Below are 21,308 nucleotides of genomic sequence, written 5' to 3'. Positions count from 1 at the left end.
TGTACTATGAGGTTTTTTGGGAAATTCCTGGTAATGAGGTGGTGGAATATAGCATGAATTCTACCTTTGTAGTTGTACTTCTTAAGCATATGTCCAAAAGAGTGAGGTATTTTAGGTTTATTAATTCAATGACAGCCTTTACAAGGTTTTAGCTAAGGTCTTGTCTGAGAGGCTTAGAGGTTGAGGGGAATTACAGTGATGGTGGCTGCTTTTATTGAAGATAGAAAAATTTTAGATGCTATTGTGGTGGCTAATGAAGTGGTCGAGGATGTAAAATGGAGGGGCTAGAGGGGTGTAAGTCTCAAATTGGATCTTGAAAAAGCATACGATATGGTGAATGGGGTTTCCTTAGGAAAGTAATGGTTGATAAGGATACAGTGATGGTGGCTGCTTTTATTGAAGATAGAAAAATTTTAGATGCTATTTTGGTGGCTAATGAAGTGGTTGAGGATGTAAAATGGAGGGGCTAGAGGGGTGTAAGTCTCAAATTGGATCTTGAAAAAGCATATGATATGGTGAATGGGGTTTCTCTAGGAAAGTAATGGTTGATAAGGGTTTGGCCAATATGGAAGAGTTGGATAGAAGGGTGTCTGGGTTCAAAAAATATGTTTTTAATTGTGAATGGACATCCTAGGGAGTGGTTGAGGGCTTATCGAGGGTTAAGGCAAGGTGATCCCTTGTCTGCACTCGTGTTCATGTTTGATGTGTTAAGTAAATTGATTTTGCGGGCTTGTGGCTTTAGGGGTGATTCAAGGTTTATTGGTAGGAAGGGAAGATATGAAGGTGTCCCAACTTTGATACTATATTTTTCTAGAGGATAATGTTGAGAAATTCCTAAAGGCTCATACTTGTTTGAGGACTTTGAGAAGATTTTGACATTGAAGATCAACATGTCCCAAAGTGGAATAGCTGGCATTAATGTGGATTGTAATGCCTTAAAGGGCTTCAAGGTTTTAGCTAATTGTGTCTCTTTTGAGTGGCTCTTTCCTTTTTAGGACCTAGGTCTCTATTGAGGGGGTAATCCTATGTGTTCTACTTCATCCAATGGTCGAGATAGTGAGTAGGAAATTAGAGGGGTGGATAAGGGCTTATTGATCTTTAGGAGGTCGAATTGCTCATTACTAATTCCCTTTTTGACATTCCCATCAAGGTCTTAAATTTCATTTTCAAGTAGAATTTCGAAGCTCCAAAAGTATGGAAATTCGATGCCAATTTTGATTTTTACTTTAAAATAATGATAGAAATTAGTAGTAAAGCATGGAGTTCTCTTAGGAAACTTTAGAAATGGTTAATAGACATGATGATGTTAGGTTTAGACTAATATATCACAAACTAATTACATCTATGTTGTGCATAAAGTGGAATGGTTGTAATATAATATGTGTATTAAACATATTTGCAGTATAATATATATTTTTCTGATAAACAAAGAAATTTATTGGAAGAGAAAGAATGTACAGCAGAAGAAGAAAGAGGAAAATAAAAAGAAAAAAATCAGGAGAATAAGAAATCCTCCTTTTACAACAATAACAAAATATTACAGCAAAAATCATGATAATTTGAATGCCAACTCAATGAAGTAGAACAAACCAGTCCCGCTGCAGGTCTTCCAAAGAAATATGCGAAACAGCCATTAACTGACACCCACTGTGACTCAAGATAAACCACTCTACGCCAAACCCAATTATTAGCAATGGCCATCCCTTTGAAAATTTTAGGCTTTCCTCCCCAATCAAACGCACCAAATAACAGACATAATAGTGCATCGCCACAAGGCTTTCGTATCCTTCCCTTTTCCAAAACCTCTTAATGTGATAGAGCAAAAGCCTTCAAGGTGGAGGGACAAATCCAATCTTCAAACATATACCAAATAATTTATTCCAAACAGCCCAAGTAAAGGGACAATGAAGAAACAAGTGTGAGCAAGTCTCCACACTTCTCAAACAAAGGACACAAACATCTGGTGATAGGGCCTTGTTAGGCCTTCTCTTCTGAAACACAGCATTAGTATTAATTCTATCAAGAACTGCAGTCCAAATAATAGCTTTTATTTTTTAGGGAGCTTTAAATTTCGATATAAAAGAGTACAAAAACCAATAGGATTTGCATTAGGGCTCTGAATCAAATAGGGAAAAAAAGATTGACAAGAGAAATCCCTAGAAGGATCTAAACTCCAAATCCTTTATCATTTCCTAAATGGACATGAAAAGAATCAAGCAACCTAGTTAAAAGAGACAACTCATCAATCTCTTTATCATTAATAGGTGTATTAAACATATTTGGTTAATATAAATGAATTTCATCAATTAACTAATTATTTTTTATACAAACAAAGATAATTTAGGCATGAATGGTTAAATAAAATGTTGTTATAAGTTTAATTTTTCATATAATTCCAAAAGCCCCTATAATAATCTTTTGCAATTAAAAAAAAAGGATAAATTGAAAGAAATTTCATCTTGTTTCTAAATCTCACATTTGAATTGCAAGGAAATTTTATTCTATTGTTAAAATTTTGACAAGTTTTGTTAAAATTTAAAGATTTCAATAAATTTCGAATGAGTCATTGAAATTTTGATGGAAATTATGTAAGACGGAAATTGACTAGCATTTGATTTCAACAATTTGGTGGAAATTTAAAACCATGATTCCCATATATTTTTTAATTCCCTTCTAGAGTTCCTATGAGTTTATGGAGAGGAATTTGTTTTGGTTCAATACATGAGAAAATAAGAGATATCACCTTGTTGGTTGGGATTTGGTTAGAAGACCTAAGTTTGAGGAGTTGTAGGGCTTGGTAAGGTGGTATCTAAAAACGTCTCTTTAATTGGAGATGGTTATGGAGGTTCCCCTTGGAGGTTAATTCCATGTGGCACAAGGTGTACAGAAGTATGTAGTTCTTTAGAATGGATGGGATGCTAGTGACAACATTTCTCATGTGAGCCCCTAGAAGTTTATTTTGAGGTGACTTATTTATTTTTTTCATATACTTGTTTTGAAGTGAGTAATGGTAATAAGATTTGATTTATTAGGATATTTGGTGGAGCGGTTCTCTTGGAGCTATTGGAGCCTTGTCTTGGTAGGTTATCTTTGTTCATAATGCACCATTACATAGTTTTAAAAATCGGTGTGTAAGAGCTGTTATGGACATTATGTAAAGGGATTGGTAGCTTTTGAGACTATTACATGGCGCGAGGGTGATATCTTAGAGGTCCTCCAATTCACAACGAAACGACATTACAGTCCATTGCAGACACAGTGGTTGTGAAAAACTAAAATAAGTTTTTAAATATATATATATTGCATTTCCCCATCTTTTTCCCTTTCTTGAAGCTTAGAAACTCAACTTTAAGTAGATTTACTTTATTTAGTAATTTTTTTTAAAAAAAAATCAATTTTGACTTCATTTTTTTTTTGTCATTTAGTATATATATTTTTAATTCTAACTTTCAAATGAACTCAATTTTTTCTCTCAGTAAATTATATATGTTCGTATTTGAAGTTTTTTTTTTTTTGGTGTATGCTTTTCTTACCCCTAATTTGGGGGATAGAAAAACATTCTATTGCTATGCAATTTTATTCTTGCTTAACATGTGAACATTCAATATACATATATATATTTGGAATAAGAAAAATTCCATTAAAGGCTAAAAGAGTACAAAATATGGCACTCTGTATTTTATGTTTCTTTATATATATAATTTTTTAGTTTAAACTTCATTTTTTTTTTTGATAATAAAAGAAGCTATATTAGATAGAAAGAAGTGAAGGTACACTGTGTGGGGACAAGAAATCCACCAAATAACAACAAAAGACCATCAAAGAAAAAATAAATAAAGAAAGAAAGCAAAAAACTCAAGATCACAAATTAAATCTGGACAAAATTAACCAAGGAACCCCTTTTCAAACCCTTTCCATCATAATTTACCAAGCTCTTCAAATTTGTTAATTCTCTTTGACCCTCCATTTTTGACTTTTGCCACCATCTAACTGCATTTCATTTCCTCTAAAATCAGTCGACTTCAAATCCATTTTATCCAAAAGATCTTGAGCTTCTACCTTCTTAGGAACCTCCTCCAACAGTGTAGGCAAAATTTCATCCCTACACTGAAATTTATTTAACCAGCTAATCATTTTCAAAGGTAGACACTCTCTGCAAACAATTGAGCGGGGAAGGATGAACATAAGATAAATCCCATAGTTCATCACAAGAATCAGAAACCTAACCATATTGTTCTTGAATCTCATCCGACAACCACCCACCACAGTCGAACTCAATAATATTGTCACTTTCCGAATCTGAAAAATCATCCCATTTCTATATCTCCTTTCCTTTACTTGCCCCATTGCTACACCAAATAAATGAGGTAGTGAAAAGCAGCCAATGCATGATTCTTCTTGCCAACTACAGCAACCAAGATGATAACCAGTGCTTGTAGTATATCTTATATTTAAATTGATTATAGTTTACTAAAAATCATTTAAAGCTGTAGTATATAGGATTACGGGACCAAAGCATGTGAATCTATATGTTTTTAACAAGTTTGCTAATGCAAAAAATGAATTCATGGACACGATGTCTGTCACTTGTTGTGTAACGCAATGGCTGCAACCCTTACACTGCAGTTGTTATTGTTATGGGAACCGTTACTGTTTTTTAAAATCATGCATCAATAACAACGCCTTTTTTCTTCAAAGGGAGGCTTTCTTTCAAAGGATTTCCATTTCTTTAGGAGTCCCATGAAGGGTAGGTTGAGAGCTTACCACTTTGCGAGTGTGTTGGACTCTTTGGTTCCTCAAACTTGGTAAAGGGAATTCGCTGGGTTCCCTTTTTTCAATGTTTTTCTGTTGGCCCAAAGACAACCCAAGAGGTGGGGTGAATTGGGTTTATTGAAAATTAAATGTTTGTTACATATTTTAAAGAAATTAAAAACAATCAAGCAAATCACACAATATGAGAGCAGTTTAAAGAAAGAAGGGAAGAGAAATTTGCGAACACTTTTATAGTGGTTCGGCAACCGGCCTACACCCACTCTCTCAAAAGCAACTGTCTTTAGGTTCAACTAACTCCCCTTGCTTTAACAGTGGCAAGGACACCAATTACACCCCTTGATTTTGGAAACAAGGGAACCAAAACAATCTTTGTTTTACGAAGACCAAGGAACCAAATACAATCAAACTTACAAAGAAAATTGCTCACAAGGAAGATATACAATTTGAGCTTACAAAAATAAACTCTCAAGAAGTGAACAAATGAAAGCTCATGAGTTTTCTCTCAAAGATTGACAACAAACAACACAAAGAGAGATTGAGAGAATAAAAGTAAAAGCACTTGGCTATTCAGTATAAGTCTGTTTTTTAACGTTCTTAAGGCTTAGGAGGGTGTATAGATAGAGTTTAGATGAAACTAGCTGTTTTTTGCCCACTAGAGCCTTTTAACTAGTCAGACCAGTTGGCTACTTACAAGGTCCGATCGACTGCTTACTAGCCTTTAGAGACAAGAAGAAGACCGTTGCAGGCAAAACTTGCTAGACCACGACCTCCTTTGGCCTCTGCCTAGGCTGGTTGAACTTCCCTTTTGGGGCCAGTTGCCCCTAGCACAAGGCAACTGGTCCCCTAGCACAAGGCTGGCGTTCGGTCTACTTTTTGTTCTCCTTTTGTCCAGTTAATGTCCATTAGTGCTGTGCTTAAGATGTGTTCTAAAGGATTTAAGCCATTGAAGTTGGAGAAAAGTTGAAGAATTGAGAGATGTTACTAAAGACTTTAATTCATTTATTTGTAGTGTCCATAATAGTTTGTTATCATCAAAACAAGGTTAATGAAATGTTAATGAAACCGTGGGGCTAACACTTTCTTCCTACATCTCTTTGAATCTTCAAGCTCTATCATGTCATTAGGAAGGGGCTATGATTCCTTTTAGGATTTGGGCTTTTGAGTGGACCTTGACTCTTATAGGATTAATACAAACAACATTTTCTCTAAATTGCTGGGTGGCTACTGAACTTTGGAACGTCCTGTTTTTTTGTTTCAGTGAAGCATGAGTGGCTCCTCAAAAGACTTCTTGTTGGTTAGATTGTGGGGTTTTGGGGAAAATTGTAAAAGGCGGGTTTTATGAACTTGTGCAGTACATGCTACTCTTTAGACTCTTTGGCTCAAGCAGAGTGTGAGAATTTTCAAAGCTCAAACAAATTCTGACAGAGTTATCTTTCTTGCTTCTTTTTTAGCTCATTCTTTTGGGATTTTTTGGGGGGCTGTTCTGCTGCTCAATCTTCAAAGGATTGGAGGGCAGGATTGTTGTAACTATTCCCGCTGATTCATGGGGGATGTCTTGTTTCCCACATATTGTACTCATGTTTAGTCTTATTTATTAAATTTTCGTCTGTTGTAAAAAAACAACTTGTGAATATCTTTCTACAGGGATTCAATCACATTATAGGTTATTATCTTTCCCTTGAGGAAATCTATTTTTACCCAAAATCCTTTAGATGAATATGAAGATTAAAGATACTTACCTTGATTATTAGCTTCTCTAACTAGTGTTGGTGCTCTCTCTCTCTCTCTCTCTCGTATTTTTTTTAGTGGTGTTTGGTATTTGAGAATTTTCAAATCAGAATGGTTGATTCAATTCCTAGCACATTTAGTTTGCAGTAATATCATTTCGATTCCTGTTCCATGTAGGAATAAGATTCCCCCCTTTAGCCCTCTTTTTGATTCCTGCCTGTTAGCTTGGAATCTTTTTTTTTTTCCTGGAAACACTATGTGCTCTATTCATCTTACATGCATATGCAAATATGTATGCATACACGCACATACAAACATGTGCGCGTTTATACATAACATAACATAGCATATTGTTTATTATAAAATTATATAATATACATTATTTAAAGATCAGAAGACTTCTCCCTACTTGCTCTGGGAGAGAGTTACTTTTCTTGCTTCTTTTTGTGCTCATTCTTTTGAGGTTTTTGAGGGTCTTTTTGCAGTGCAATACTCATAGTGACTGGAAAGCAGCATTGATGTAATTATTTATCATTTTCTTGGAGGATGCCATATCCTCTTTAGTCCCTTCACCTATATTCTTTCATTAATGAATTTTCTGCTATCTAAAAAAATATTAAATAATTTATATATGAGAGGGGAATTTAGCATTCTGTTTCTGATTGCATTCCAATTCCATTCTATTCCAATCCCAGTCCCAGTTATGAACCAAACGCTACCTAAATTTTCTGCTAATTTTTCCTCTCCACCCTCTCTCTCTCTCTCTCTCTCTCTCTCTCTCTCTCTCTCTCTCTCTTCCCCCTCCTCTTCCTGCTTTGTCTAGAGCTAGGGTTTAGAGCAATTACAACAATAACTGGAGTGTTCGCTGGAAGTAACTGAACAAGTTAGCATTGCTGGATAAAGCAGTTGTGAGTGCAGGGCTAGGTGTCTTTTTCCTGGTTGCTCAGGTATCCAGCTCTTCTGTTTTTTATATTTCGACCCCTAATTTTTGTGTTATTTCAAAACTTAACCTATCCCATCCTACTCTAATCTCATCCAAAAATCCCTGCTACCATAGTTGAATTTAATAGCAATCTCATATTTATTTGATTAGATAACGTGTGCTGATGTCAACTTAAAAAAACGAAGGCATACGTATGCCTTGCATAGTTCATCATAGTAGGAAATGCAAGCAACCATATTAGATTTTATGTGAATTAAATGGTGTGGATATCATAAACTCTAGGAGAATTTGTATGCCTTGCATAGTTCATCATAATAGGAAATGCAAGCAACCATGCAATTGATTAGATTTGATGTGAATTAAATGGTGTGGATATCATAAACTATAGGAGAATTTGTCTAATAAAATGATAAATTTATTTGAAAATGCTTTCCTATAAAGTGATATTATTTTTTCCCTGGTTTCTTCTCATATGTAGCAGTGATGTGAAGGCTCAAATTGAAGATGAAGACATGGCTGTCATGAGCCTCATCAGGTCTGATGATTGGGTATGTTCTTACGCTGTGATGATCTCAGGTCAATAAAATGATAATCATAGTAGTTTTTATTATTATTTGTGGTCTAGTTTAGTATGAGAGGTGTGGAAAAGTTTTTTTTTTTTTTTCCTTTTTTGTGTGGGTGGTGGGTTCTTGGAACTACAAATTCCTAGAGATTGCAGGATGAGAAAGCACACATTGTGTTATATGGCTGGTAGAAGAGAACAGGTACATGAGAACAAAAGAAGGCTGAGATGATATGATCTATTTTGGGAGGTGAACCTGTCATATGAGCAGCAAAAAGAGCACCTGAGAAAATTTTCATTTCAGATATAAGTTAAAAATGGGCTACAAGCGGAGCCTTCATCATGATCTCTATAGACAATTGCCCAAAACATTGTTTTTTTTTTATTGTTTATTTATTTCATTTATTCTATTTTTTTCCTTAGTCTTGAGGACTTCTTGTCTTCCTCTAGCCTGTACTTCTTTCTCTCTTAATAAAATTTCATTTTCCATAAAAAAGAAATTGAATTCAATTTTCAATAATAAATGCTTAAATTGTCAATGCAAAGCAATATTTGTCATGATTGAGTAAAGCCTTTGAACTTTGCTTCCAATGATGAAGCATGCACAAAATAGTTCTGAAAATCTTAGCGTTGATATGCTTCCCTGTTAAATGGCTGTTTGCCGGTGTGCATATCAGTGATTACATCCTATATGGTCTATATCACATATAGGAACTTAGGGGTAGCTGGAGTGAGCAATCTCTTTTCCTGTTGACCTACAAAGATGTGATCCTCAACCCCTCTACCATTGGTAAAGTGATCAATAGAAGTATATTAATCTGGGCACATTGACAGAAATGAACTGCAATAAGAGTACTTTACTCACCCTCATTGACAACTTGACGTAATAGTTACACTGGTTATCTTGGAATGATATTGAAATAAATGATTAATTTCATTGCAGTCAGTCACATATTAGTAATTTTTTATTGCACACTAGACTAATTAACTAGTAATAATAATCAGAAAAGATTGGGTTCCTATTACTGGCTTAAAAAGTGTTTTAAACCCATTCCAATTCATGTGGTTTTCATCATGTCTCTCGAGTGACCTTTAGTGAATGGATCAGCCAAGATAGTACTTGACCTAGCATATAGAATGGTAGTTATACCTTGTTATAAGAAAAGATTGGGTTCCTATTACTGGCTTGAGGATGGTTTTAAACCCATTCCAATCCATGTGGTTTTCATCATATCTTTTGAGTGACCTTTAGTGAATGGATCGGCTGAGATAGTACTTGACCTAGCATATAGAATGGTAATTGTACCTTTTGAAATTAGCTGCCTAACATATGCATGTCTCAGTCTAATATGTCTAGATTGACCATTATACACTTTACTAAATGCTCCAAACATAGTTGCTTCACCGTCCACACACAATTAAGCTGCACATGTGAGAGAGTATTGAGGCTTGGTTTGATATATATTCTTTAATTCACAACCTGCTTAAGCTTTTAGGTGAAATGGTGATTTAAAAAGAATTCAATCTTTTGGTGCATTCTTTTTCTCTGCTTATCTTTCTTTTCAATATACAATTGGTTGGTTCATTTGCATTTTACATCTCCAGCTACCTTCTTGCAAGTTTCAACTTTTCCTTGAATTCCAGCAATATGATACTTCAGTCAAGTGATTCCTCCACCTTTTATGTGCTTGTTGCTATAAAGAAAAATTGTGCTATTTATGGCACCCACAACCACATGTCCATGGGCCCATGTTGGATCATTGGATCTTGTTGGAATGAGGCTATTGAATATTGATGTGGCAGCATTTAAATAATCATCAATTTAGCCTATAAACGCAATATTTAACAATAACAACAAGCTGCTTAATTTTTAAAGTGCAATTGACAATCCAAGCAATATTTAATGGCAAGTAATTGAATTTTAGGACACTGACCAGATAAAAATTTAAAATTCTGTGGCCTGAACTAAGATGCAATATGAGAAGAGTTTGGTTGAGTCCAAGCTCAAAAACCAAAGTTGTTTTGCTTTTATCTATTATTGGTTCTGTAGCCTGTAAAAGTAACCACTGTAAAAACTCTTCCTTGTATAAATTACATCTGATTGTCTTCCTTGAATATCATAATGAAATTATCATGATGGAAAGTCTTAATACAGGAAGACGTCAGACGTGTGAATTTGAAGGGGGATAACTCTGGTAACTTTTTGTAATTTTTTTTTTGATGCATTTATTGAGTGCATCTTCTACTGCTCCATCTTTCACTTTGCTGACATGTGTAGGGTATGAAATGAGCTCATCTTTTATTATGTATCTGAAATGAGTTTAATTTATTGGATACTTCCTAATTTTAGTTATCAAAGAATACCAATTCTTTTTTTTTTTTGGGGGGGGGGGGGGGGGGGGGACAAGGGGAGGGGTAGAACTCTTTAGTTTCATCATAATAAACAAGTTGTTACTCAAAATATTGTAGAAAGCAGAGTGGAACTACTTTAGCTGTGTGTGTGAATGCAACTTATAAGACTGTATGCTAGAGTATTACTTATTTTGTTGTGTATAGTTAATGCGTTGCCTTGCCATTCATATGATTTTTATGATCATTACTGTAGGTTGTGATGTTGGATGAGCATGGCCTAGACATCAGGTCTGAGGAAATGGCAGAGCTGGTGGGGGATGCTGGGAATACAGTATGGACTACCTCTCTATTTGAGTGTCTTTCTAGAATGATGCATGCATGCTTGGTTGGATTGGACTAATTCAGTTAGGACTAGAATTTTTTTTTCTATTGGTTAATAAGCTGTGTGTCACGGACCCCCAAAATGGGACTCAAGTGAGGGCCGTGTGGCACTCGTTGAGAGCTCTCCCTCGACAAGTCAGCCAACTCTCACACGTTCAAGCCTGCAAGCACGAGCACCAGGTGAGTCTCAATACTCAAGGAAAACAAGGAACAATAGGATTTCACATGAGCAATATGTTCTTATACACCGAATAAGACTATGACAATCAGAGACATCATAATCCAAGGCAACAGAACACCACAATGAAAAGAACTACTTGTATTATTCATCTACAAGAGAATCACCATACAAGCGATAACACAGATATTCATATATTCATTCTAAATCCCTGAAGAATACAATTATAGCAGAGTATCTCACTCCCCCATTTTCCCCATTACATTGTCACACCCTAACATCCTCCCCCACTCAATTTATCGACGTCCTCGTCGATGTGCTGTAGACGGTCTTCTCACTCTTCTGATGTCGATGTAGATGTCGTTGACTACGAATTTTTGAAATCTTCAATCTTCTGTATGGCATGTTGAAGGTTGTCTGCTGTTTCCCAACTATTCTCTTCTTCCCCCAGTCCTAACCACTGAACCAGAAATTGTTGTTGTTGACGACCTTCTAGATTGACGACTCTGTTTGCAATGATCTCCTTGACTTCTTTGGTGACAGGATGCCTTCTGGAAATTGTTGATCTCCTTAATTTTTGTCGGTGCGGATCTGCTTCATCTGTGTGGAATGGCTTTAAATTGGTTACATGAAACACGGGATGGACTGGACGTCTGTGGCTTTTCATCCACTCGGGTTGCTCAAGCCGATAAGATGCATGTCCCACCTTTTCGATTACTCTGATTGGACCTTCGTAACGACGTAACAGCCTTTTATCCTTGCCACGAAGAAAGCGAAATGTCTCCGGCGGCACTTTTTCAAGAACCAGATCTTCAGCTTCAAATTGTTGTGGTCGTCTCCCTTTGTCAGCCCATTTCTTCATGCGCTTGGATGCTTTTTCTAACTGAGCTCGGGTGACTTCGATGTTTTGCAACCAATTTTTCGTGAATTGGTAGGCTTTTGGGCAATTTCCTTTGTATGGACCATCCAGAGTGTGTGGAAGAGTCGGTTGTTGACCTGTCACAATCTCAAAAGGGCTTTTATTAGTTGCAGAAGATTTCATAAAGTTAAAACAGAATTGTGCCGTGTCCAGTAAAGTAACCCAATTCTTCTGATTGGAGTGAACAAAATGTCGCAAGTATTCTTCCAGCATCCCATTAAAACGTTCAGTTTGACCATCTGTCTGTGGGTGATAGCTCGTGGAAAGATTAAGGTTTGAACCCATCAAGCGAAAGAGTTCACCCCAAAATCCCCCCGTGAATCTAATATCCCTATCACTAATTAAGCTTTCTGGAACACCCCAATATTTCACCACATGCTTGAAGAATAACTGAGCTGTCTTCTCTGCTGAACACGGCTTCGAGACCGGTACGAAAGTTGCATACTTTGAGAACCGGTCAATCACCACCAAAATTGTGTCAAACTCCTCTACTTTTGGCAACGAGGAAATGAAATCCAAAGAGACACTCTCCCATGGCCTAGCAGGAACTAGCAATGGCTCCAATAAACCTGAGGTCTTCTTTCTTTCTACCTTGTCTTGTTGACAGATCAAGCACGTTTTAGTATAACTCATCACATCATCTTGCATATTCGGCCAATAGTACCCCTGTGTAATCAAAGCATTAGTTCTTCGCCATTCCGGATGACCAGCCCACAACGTATCATGACACTCTTTCAGTAAGGTTTTCCTCAAGTTTCCAGCTTTAGGCACATAGACTCTCCTGCCTTTAGTCATTATCAGTCCATCTTCTACCCAGAATTGTCGTGTCTTCCCTTCATCAATTAGTTTGCTTAGTGACTGCGCCTGCTGGTCTGTACTTAAATGTTCCTTGATAAGATTCTTCAAAGGTAGCGCCACCCTACTAGTTGATAGATGACTAATGATTTTCAATGCTGCCAATTCAGTTTTTCTACTTAAAGCGTCAGCCACTTCATTCGTCTTCCCCACTTTATATTCAAAAGCAAAATCAAATTCAGCTAGCTTCTCCTGCCAACGAGCTTGTTTTGACGTTAGTCCAGGTTGTGACAAAAAATGAGTAACTGCTACATTATCGGTTTTTACCACAAATTTGGACCCCAAGAGATAGTGCGACCACACCCGAAGACAGTGTACCACTGCGAGAAGCTCCTTTTCTTGTGCTGTATAGTTCCGTTCGGCACCCGACAATTTTCTACTTTCAAAAGCAACTGGATGCCCTTCCTGCAAGAGAACTCCCCCTAATGCAAAGTCTGAGGCATCTACTTGCACTTCAAATGGTTTTGTCACATCAGGAAAGATTAGTACAGGATCTCCTACAATCTTTTCTTTTAATTCAACAAATGCTGATTGGCACTCTTCTGACCATCCCCATGGTACCCCCTTTCTCAGTAAATTCGTTAACAATACAACTCTTCTAGAATACCCCTCTATAAACTTTCGGTAGTAGTTGGCTAGACCCAAGGAAGATCACAGTTCTCTAACAGATGTAGGAGCTCGCCACTCCTTGATAGTTTTTACTTTAGCTGAATCCATCCGAATCTGGCCCGCCTCAATGATATGCCCCAAGAATTTAATACGCTTTTGAGCGAAAGCACACTTCTCCTTTTTTACATATAAATGATTTTCTTTGAGTTTCCGAAAAACCTTTCGAAGATGATCTTTATGTTCTTCTAAGGATGCGCTGAAAACCAGTATGTCATCAAGGTAAACAACAACAAACTGATCAAGGTAGTCCCGAAAAACCTGATTCATTAGAGAACAAAAGGTAGCGGGTGCATTTGTTAGCCCAAAAGGCATGACAAGGAATTCAAATGCTCCATACCGTGTGACACAAGTGGTCTTCGGTTCATCTCCCTCAACAATGCGCACTTGATGATATCCCGACCTCAAGTCCAGTTTCGTGAAATATCTAGCTGTACTTAACTGGTCAAAAATATCAGCAATCAGTGGAATAGGATACTTGTTGTGCACGGTCACCTTATTAAGAGCCCGATAATCTATACACAAGCGCAAACTACCATCTTGTTTCTTCTGAAATAACACTGGGGCCCCAAAAGGTGCTTTTGAAGGCCGGATGAACCCTGCTGCAATAAGATCATTCAGTTGCCTTTTAAGTTCAGCTAACTCAGGCGGCGCCATTCGATAAGGGGCACGTGCTGGCGGCTTTACTCCTGGCAAAAGTTCAATTTCGTGGTCAATTTGTCGTCGAGGTGGTAAGACCCTCGGTAGCTGTTCCGGGATCACCTCCTTGAACTCTTCTAAAACTTCCTTAATCTCAAGTGGATATTTCCCTACTTTTGCATCTTCTGAGACTATTGGTAGAACCACGAAAGAAGATTCTCCCCTTTTTACTCCCTTTTTGAATTGGAGGGCTGAAAGCAACTTCCTCTCATCGAAATTGTTGTATACTGCGGGGACCGCACAAGGTGCACTTCCCATTATCACAAGACAATCCGCAGCTGGGATCGGCATTAAGCGTGTCACTTTAAGAAAATCCATCCCCAATATCACATCAAAGTCGTCAAGGGGTGCCACAAATCAACTGTTCCAGACCATGATCCCATTTGGCATGCCACTTTAGGTACCACCCCCACCGTGGTTAATGCTGGAGAATTCACTGCTTTTATCTTGCCCACATCTTTATCTACTTGCAATTCTAACCGTTGAGCTTCAGAATCAGCAATGAAATTATGGGTGGCCCCTGTATCAATCATGGCCCTGATTTTCTTTCCATTCAAAAGTAGATCCACATACGTTAGTCCCTTCTCGTGAGACTTGTTGTTAATTACTTGACGCTCTAATGCCCCCAAAAATCTCAAGGCTCCCACCATATTCGGTTGTTCTTTTGGAATTGCTGTCGAGGTTTCGGTTTCCCCTCGAAGGGCCTTCATAGCATTCAAAGCCTTACGATCGGGGCACTCCGCCACTCGATGTGGTCCATTGCAAAGAAAACAAGAGATCGGTCGACACTCTCCACCCCCTGTTCGTCCGCCCCTCCACTCCCTATTCATGGGCGCTCTTTTATCTTTCCAAGAACTATTTGTCTCCTTATCCCTTCCCCCATTTGTGGGCTTATACACTTTGTTGGGACGGGAATCATTATTGGCGGATGTAGGGAAATTTCGCTTCCCAGAAGTATCTGAAAAATCATCCAACCGTTCAGCAGCAGCGAGGGCAGAAGAGAGATAACCAGCACCTTGCCGACATATTTCATTTCTTGGTAATGTCTTCAAACCCCGAAGAAAATGAATCAGTTTATCCGATTCAGTCATGTCTACAATGTCCAACATCAAGGCTTGGTATTCCCTTACATAACTCCTTAATGAGCCCGTTTGTTGCAATTCCATTACTTTGCACTTTGCTATATACTCCACATTTTCTGGATAGAATTGGGCCTTCAACGCCTGTTTCAACCCCTCGCATGTGTTAATGACACATCTATTGTGCTGAATATCATTCCATTTAGTTCTCCACCACAATTTTGCATCCCCAACCAGGTATACCGTTGCCATATTGACCCGGTCCACTTCTAAATCCACTCGGGAGCACGTGAAGTAGTGTTCCATATCAAAGAAGAAATTGTCTAGCTCCTTTGCATCTCGTGTACCCCCAAAACTTTTAGGTTCCGGTACCTTCCATCGAGAACTCTCATTTGGATGTGCAACTGGCCATCGGGCTAACTGTGCCACTGCATTCACTTTCGCTGTGATCTCTTGTAAATCCCTCTGGACTTGGACCACCGCACTTTGGACATTGCCCAACTCCTTCAAATCTTCCTTCAAAGCAGTAATGGACACTTTAACATCTTCTGTAAGGAAATCAAGATTATCCGTTAGCTCCCGTAAGGAGGCCTCAAGCTCTATTGGCTCTCCCCGTTGGGACGAAAGAGATGGCAATATGCCCTCAATATGTTGTAGCCTGCTCTCAAAGGCTTCCAACTGTTCGATACTCTTCTGGAAGGCCTCAAGCTCTCTTTGCCGTTTCTCCAGGGATTTCACACTTGGAATGAATTTTTCAAGTTCCTCAAGTCTCTCTACGACTTTTGATACCCCATAGAGATTTTCTCTAGGGTTTTCTTCGGCGGCCTCAAGCTCTGTTGACACGCCTTTCTCTTTTATCAACGTTGCCACCAACCCTTGGAGGTCACCGCACGTTGTCTCCAGGGTTGCAAGTTTTGTCTCAAGCGCCTCAATGTGCTTCACTCTTCTTGACTTATTTCTCATAATCCCACGCATGGTGCTCGCACACACTGTGCTCTGATACCAACTGTCACGGACCCCCAAAATAGGACTCAAGTAAGGGCCGTGTGGCACTCGTTGAGAGCTCTCCCTCGACAAGTCAGCCAACTCTCACACGTTCAAGCCTGCAAGCACGAGCACCAGGTGAGTCTCAATACTCAATGAAAACAAGGAACAATAGGATTTCACATGAGCAATATATTCTTATACACCGAATAAGACTATGACAATCAGAGACATCATAATCCAAGGCAACAGAACACCACAATGAAAAGAACTACTTGTATTATTCATCTACAAGAGAATCACCATACAAGCGATAACACAGATATTCATATATTCATTCTAAATCCCTGAAGAATACAATTATAGCAGAGTATCTCACTCCCCCATTTTCCCCATTACATTGTCACACCCTAACACTGTGCAATAGCAGTGTCTAACAGTCTAAGTGTCAAACTAGCAATGCCATTTTGTTTTGATACAAACTTGGGATTTGCAATCACAGGTAAGATGGGTTCAGGATAATGGGATCCTCATTCCTAATGAAATATTTTTATGTTCCTATCTTTAGAATTACATTTATTCTTTACTTTCCGGAGCTGTAACATTGTGTTCATAAATACTATATCTTTGGGTATATTTGGAACCATAATTAAGGCTATCTGGTGCAGGCATATATTTAGGATGCTTTGTTCAGTTGGCTGGACCTAATAAAGCCATGATAAATTATTTCTTGACTGCACAACTACAGCTTGCTTCTTATTCTTCTAATTCAGCCATGGATCTTTTGCCCAAAGATGATCCAACTCAATATTTATCCATGTACACCTAACTAAGAGTATGATAGTGCCTTGATAGTTGATACAAAAGGCCTGATTGAGGTTATCCGTTGAGATATCTTGGTCTACTATAACAGCATAACAGCAACTAGTTCAGGAGAATATAGGAACTGACACCATAGAAACATCTGGCATGGTGAGTGAAGATAATTCAAGTTCCGAACAAATCCTTGGCATTGTACAAGATCAACTAATGATTCACCCCCATTCAGCTTTAATTTCCCATTAGGATCTGTTAGAGTTTATTTATGTTTTTTAGTATTATTAATATTATTAAGTGTGTATGTTAATTAGTGAGAGTTAGTAAGGGTATTATTGTCATTAGAAAGCATTTAATTTGTATTATAAATAGACGGAGACCTATCTTCAAGTTAGGTCATTCATTTTAGTGAAAATCTCAACATGGTATCAGAGTGTGATCCAACCTAAACCCTGTTCTTCTTTGCCATCGCCGGAAAAGCCATTCCCGCCACTTTCCTTCTCAGGTCCACCTCCACCTCTCATTATTTCACAGAACCAACCATATACCCAAACATAGAACCCTCCGAAGCCTAACCCCACAAAACCCCATTGCTGGACAAGCTCCCACATGCCTCCACGCACCAGCCAATTGCTGGCAGTGCCGACCCCATGCGTCGGTGCGTGGGTGAGTTTCCGGCCACCTTTTTATTTTTATTTTTCCCCTCTGCCATGTTCTGATTCCTTCTCTAGACAATATTATCAAGCTGTTGGGCCTTTCTGCTAAAAAATCCAACCTTTTTTGACCATGCACGGGCGGTACTCCGTTAATCTTGGTTTGGGGTTTGTGAAGGCTTCTTTGTGAGTTTCTTGGAGCAGTTGCAGTGTTTGTTTGTCCAGTTGTGAGGCTGTGGCAGTGCTATATCAGTCTGTGAGTCATTCACCTCGTCCATGGTTGTGTCAGTGCTTCACGTAGTTTGTGATTGCCCCAATTAGTTTGATTGTTCTTCTTGTTTGACATTGGTGTGGCTGCTGGTTTGTGAGTGTTGGGATGGAGTCTATGAATCCCAAAAATCTGTTTCCTACATCACTACCACAAATAAAGACTCAAAAGTTGGATGGTAAGAACTATGTTCAATGGTCTAAAGCTGTTCGGGTTTATTTAGTAGGATTAGGAAAATTTGACCACTTGCTCCAATATGATCCTTTTGATGAGAAGAGAAAAGAAATATGGGTTCAAGAAGGTGCCTTGATTGTTTCCCTCTTATGGAATTCGTTGGAGCCACGGATTGCACGGATGTATATGCATCTAGATACATGCAAGGAGATTTGGGATTTTGTCAAGCTCTTATACTCTAGTAACATTACACGAATGTATGATTTATCCTAGGAGTACTTTTAGTTACAACGAGGAGATAGGAATATTGCAGATTATTTTGGAGAGATGAAGCGTATTCATGAGGAGCTCAACGTTGTGCAACCTATAACTGCCGATGTTTGTGAGATGTAGAAGCAGAGGGACCAGATGATAGTCCTTCGTGTTCTAGCAGGCTTGAGACCCAAGTTTGAGGCAGTCCGGTCCTTGATACTTAGTAGTGCCGAGGTGCCATCATTTGCCAATGTTTATTCTTGTGTCCTTCGTGCTTCCTTTAGCACACATTCTCCGGCTTTTGCATCTAGCTCTGAGAGGACAACCTTTGCTATATAGGGTGATAGTTCTCTACCAAACAACCGCAAAAGTTATTAAGGTGGCTCGAGTGGTCGTGGTGGTAGAGACGGACAAGGTAGAGGCACTCCTTGCAAGTGCACTCATTATGGATGGAGTAATCATACTATTGAGCAGTGTTGGGATCTCTATGGTAGACCTTCACGTGTTGCCAATGCAGCCACAACTGACTTCACACCTTTGAGGGCAGCCAATGCTGCCACCATTGACTCCTCACCTTTGGGCCCGAGTGGCGGTCAACTTATTGCATCCATGTCGAAGGGGGAGTATTCCAAGTTCTAGTAGTATCAAGCGTCAGAACAAGCTTCTCTTCCCGTTGCATCTCTTGCCCAAACTGGTAATCCCATAGTAATCCTGTCATCTAATACTTCTCTTCCTAGTCCTTGGGTCATAGACTCCATTGCCATTGATCATATCATTGGTGTACCTAGCTCCTTGCCCACTCTTCAATATCCTGCAAATTTACCTTGTGTTACTCTTGCTGATGGATCCACCACTACAATCAAGGGAATTGAGACTGCAAATCCCATTTCTTCTATTTCTCTTCCTTCGGTTTTGTATATTCCCAAATTTCCTTTCAATCTTATGTCAGTTAGCAAGATTACTAAATCCATGAATTGTTCAGTGACATTCTTCTTGGATTTTGTGGTTTTTTAGGATTTGAAGATGAGGAAGACGATTGGTGTAGGGCGTGAAGTTGGTGGACTCAATCACTTTGAGCTGCTATCTCCTTCTACCGCTTACACTGCTGCTGCCACACATTTACAAATTCATTGTTGCCTTGGTCATCCTTCATTGGAAAAGTTAAAATTTCTTGTTCCTAGTGTGAGTTTTTTGTCTAGTCTTGATTGTGACTCTTGTCAATTGGGAAAGCACCGTCGTGTCCCTTTTGCTTCCTGAGTCAATAAATGGGCTGTAAGCCCTTTTATGTTAGTTCATTATGATGTTTGGGGTGCTAGTAAAGTTGTGTCCAAGTTGGGTTACCGCTACTTTGTAACCTTTGTGGATAATTATTCAAGAATGACTTGGTTATATTTAATAAAAGATCGTTCTGAGTTGTTTCATGTATTTTATGCCTTCTGTTTTGAAATAAAGACTCGTTTTGGTTTTCCAGCTCGAATACTTCAAAGTGATAGTGCTAAAGAGTATTTCATTGCACAGTTCACTACTTATATGACTCAGTTTGGTATTGACCATCAATCATCCTGTGCCCACACTCCTTAACAAAATGGGGTTATAGAGATGAAAAATAGACATATTCTTGAAATCACTTGCACCATACTTTATCACATGCATGTACCTAAAGTGTTTTGGAGTGATGCTGTACTTACTGCTTGTTATCTGATAAACATGACAACTCTGTTTTTAGTGGTAAAAATAAAATTCCCTCCTCCATTCTCTTTCCTAATTCACCTTTATTCTCTCTCCCTCCTTGTATATTTGGGTTTGTGTCTTTTTTTTTTTCAACTAATTCTAGGGTGGATAAGTTGGATCCTTGTGCTTTAAAATGTGTCTTTCTAGGCGACTCATACTAAAAAGGGATATCGTTGTTATAGTCCTATGCTGCATCGCTTCTTTGTTTCTGCTGATGTTCTTTGAGTCTACACCTTACTATACCTAGTCCTTGAGTGCTTCTAAGCTTAGTGAGTCTCTTCCTTTGCCTAATCTTCCAGATTTTACTTTGTTGTCCTTGCCCAATCAACCATCTAAGTCTCCATGTAGTTCAAGTTCTTCTCATCGTCTTGATCATCCTAGTTTGTAGGTGTATTCATGAGGGCAGCTCCAAGGAAGAGAGTCCCCTCTAGATTCTACTACCACGCCTTTGGTCCTCGCTTAATGATCATATTCCCCATGATATGTTCATCCTCCCATTGCTGTTCGAAAAGGTAAACACACATTTATACTCAACATCCCATTTCCAACTATGATTGTTATGACTTCTTACTCCCTCCTATTATTGTTTTGCTACTTCTATATCATCTACCACCTTTCCTAAATCTGTTTCAGAAGCCTTAGCCTACTCTGGGTGGAGGAATGCTATGGTTGAAAAGATGAATGCTTTACATGATAATGGCAGTTGGGACTTGGTACCTTTTTCTTGTAACAAGTTTGTGGTTGGTCATTGCTGGGTTTACAATGTGAAAGTCAACACTGATGGTTTTGTGGTTCGTCCAAAGGCTCATTTTATTGCTAAGGGGTATGCTCCGGCGTATGGTTTGGAATATTCTAATACTTTTTTTCGGTTGCCAAACTTACATTAGTATTTCTGCTTATCTCTTTGGCTACTACTTGTCGCTGGCCTTTGCTTCAGTTAGATGTGAAGAATGCTTTCTTGCATGGTGACCTTGAGGAGGAGGTTTATATGGAGCAACCACCTGGGTTTGTTGCTTAGGAGGAGTCAAGCTTAGTGTGTCGGCTCAAAAAGGCTTTATATAGTTTAAAATAGTCTTCCAAAGTATGGTTTGGTCGTTTTAGTGCTGTAGTACTTGAGTTTGGTCTTTGATGGTGTGTAGTGGATCATTCCGTGTTTTGTCGTCATACTTCATTGGGTAGGATCCTTCTTGTTGTTTATGTGGATGATATTGTCATTACAGGTGATGTTGATAAAAGTATTCAGAGTCTCAAACTTTTTCTAAAGACTAAGTTTCAAACCAAAGATTTGGCACCAT

At 38.5% G+C, this 21,308-nt stretch overlaps 1 protein-coding gene across 18 annotated transcripts in view; it reads left to right on the top strand.

Annotated features, from left to right (window-relative positions):
- The window catches only part of LOC131152132 (putative RNA methyltransferase At5g10620), a 46,590-nt gene that overhangs the window by 8,497 nt on the left and 16,785 nt on the right, over window positions 1-21,308 (top strand). For 8 of the 18 annotated variants that reach the window (XR_009135852.1, XR_009135848.1, XR_009135851.1 and 5 more), the window contains exons 4-5: window positions 7,923-7,992; window positions 10,612-10,689. Coding sequence is in view for 12 of the 18 variants with exons in the window: in XM_058103796.1 (XP_057959779.1) it covers window positions 7,923-7,992; window positions 10,612-10,689 (148 nt within the window). In the remaining 6 variants the exon portion in view is untranslated. The remainder of the gene's footprint in view (window positions 1-7,922; window positions 7,993-10,611; window positions 10,690-21,308) is intronic. The other 10 variants (XR_009135849.1, XR_009135853.1, XM_058103799.1 and 7 more) reach the window with 3 other exon arrangements.

This window comes from Malania oleifera, chromosome 3 (genome assembly GCF_029873635.1).
Source record: "Malania oleifera isolate guangnan ecotype guangnan chromosome 3, ASM2987363v1, whole genome shotgun sequence".
Classification (NCBI taxonomy): Eukaryota; Viridiplantae; Streptophyta; class Magnoliopsida; order Santalales; family Ximeniaceae; genus Malania; species Malania oleifera.
This window is presented reverse-complemented; position numbering and strand designations above follow the sequence as displayed.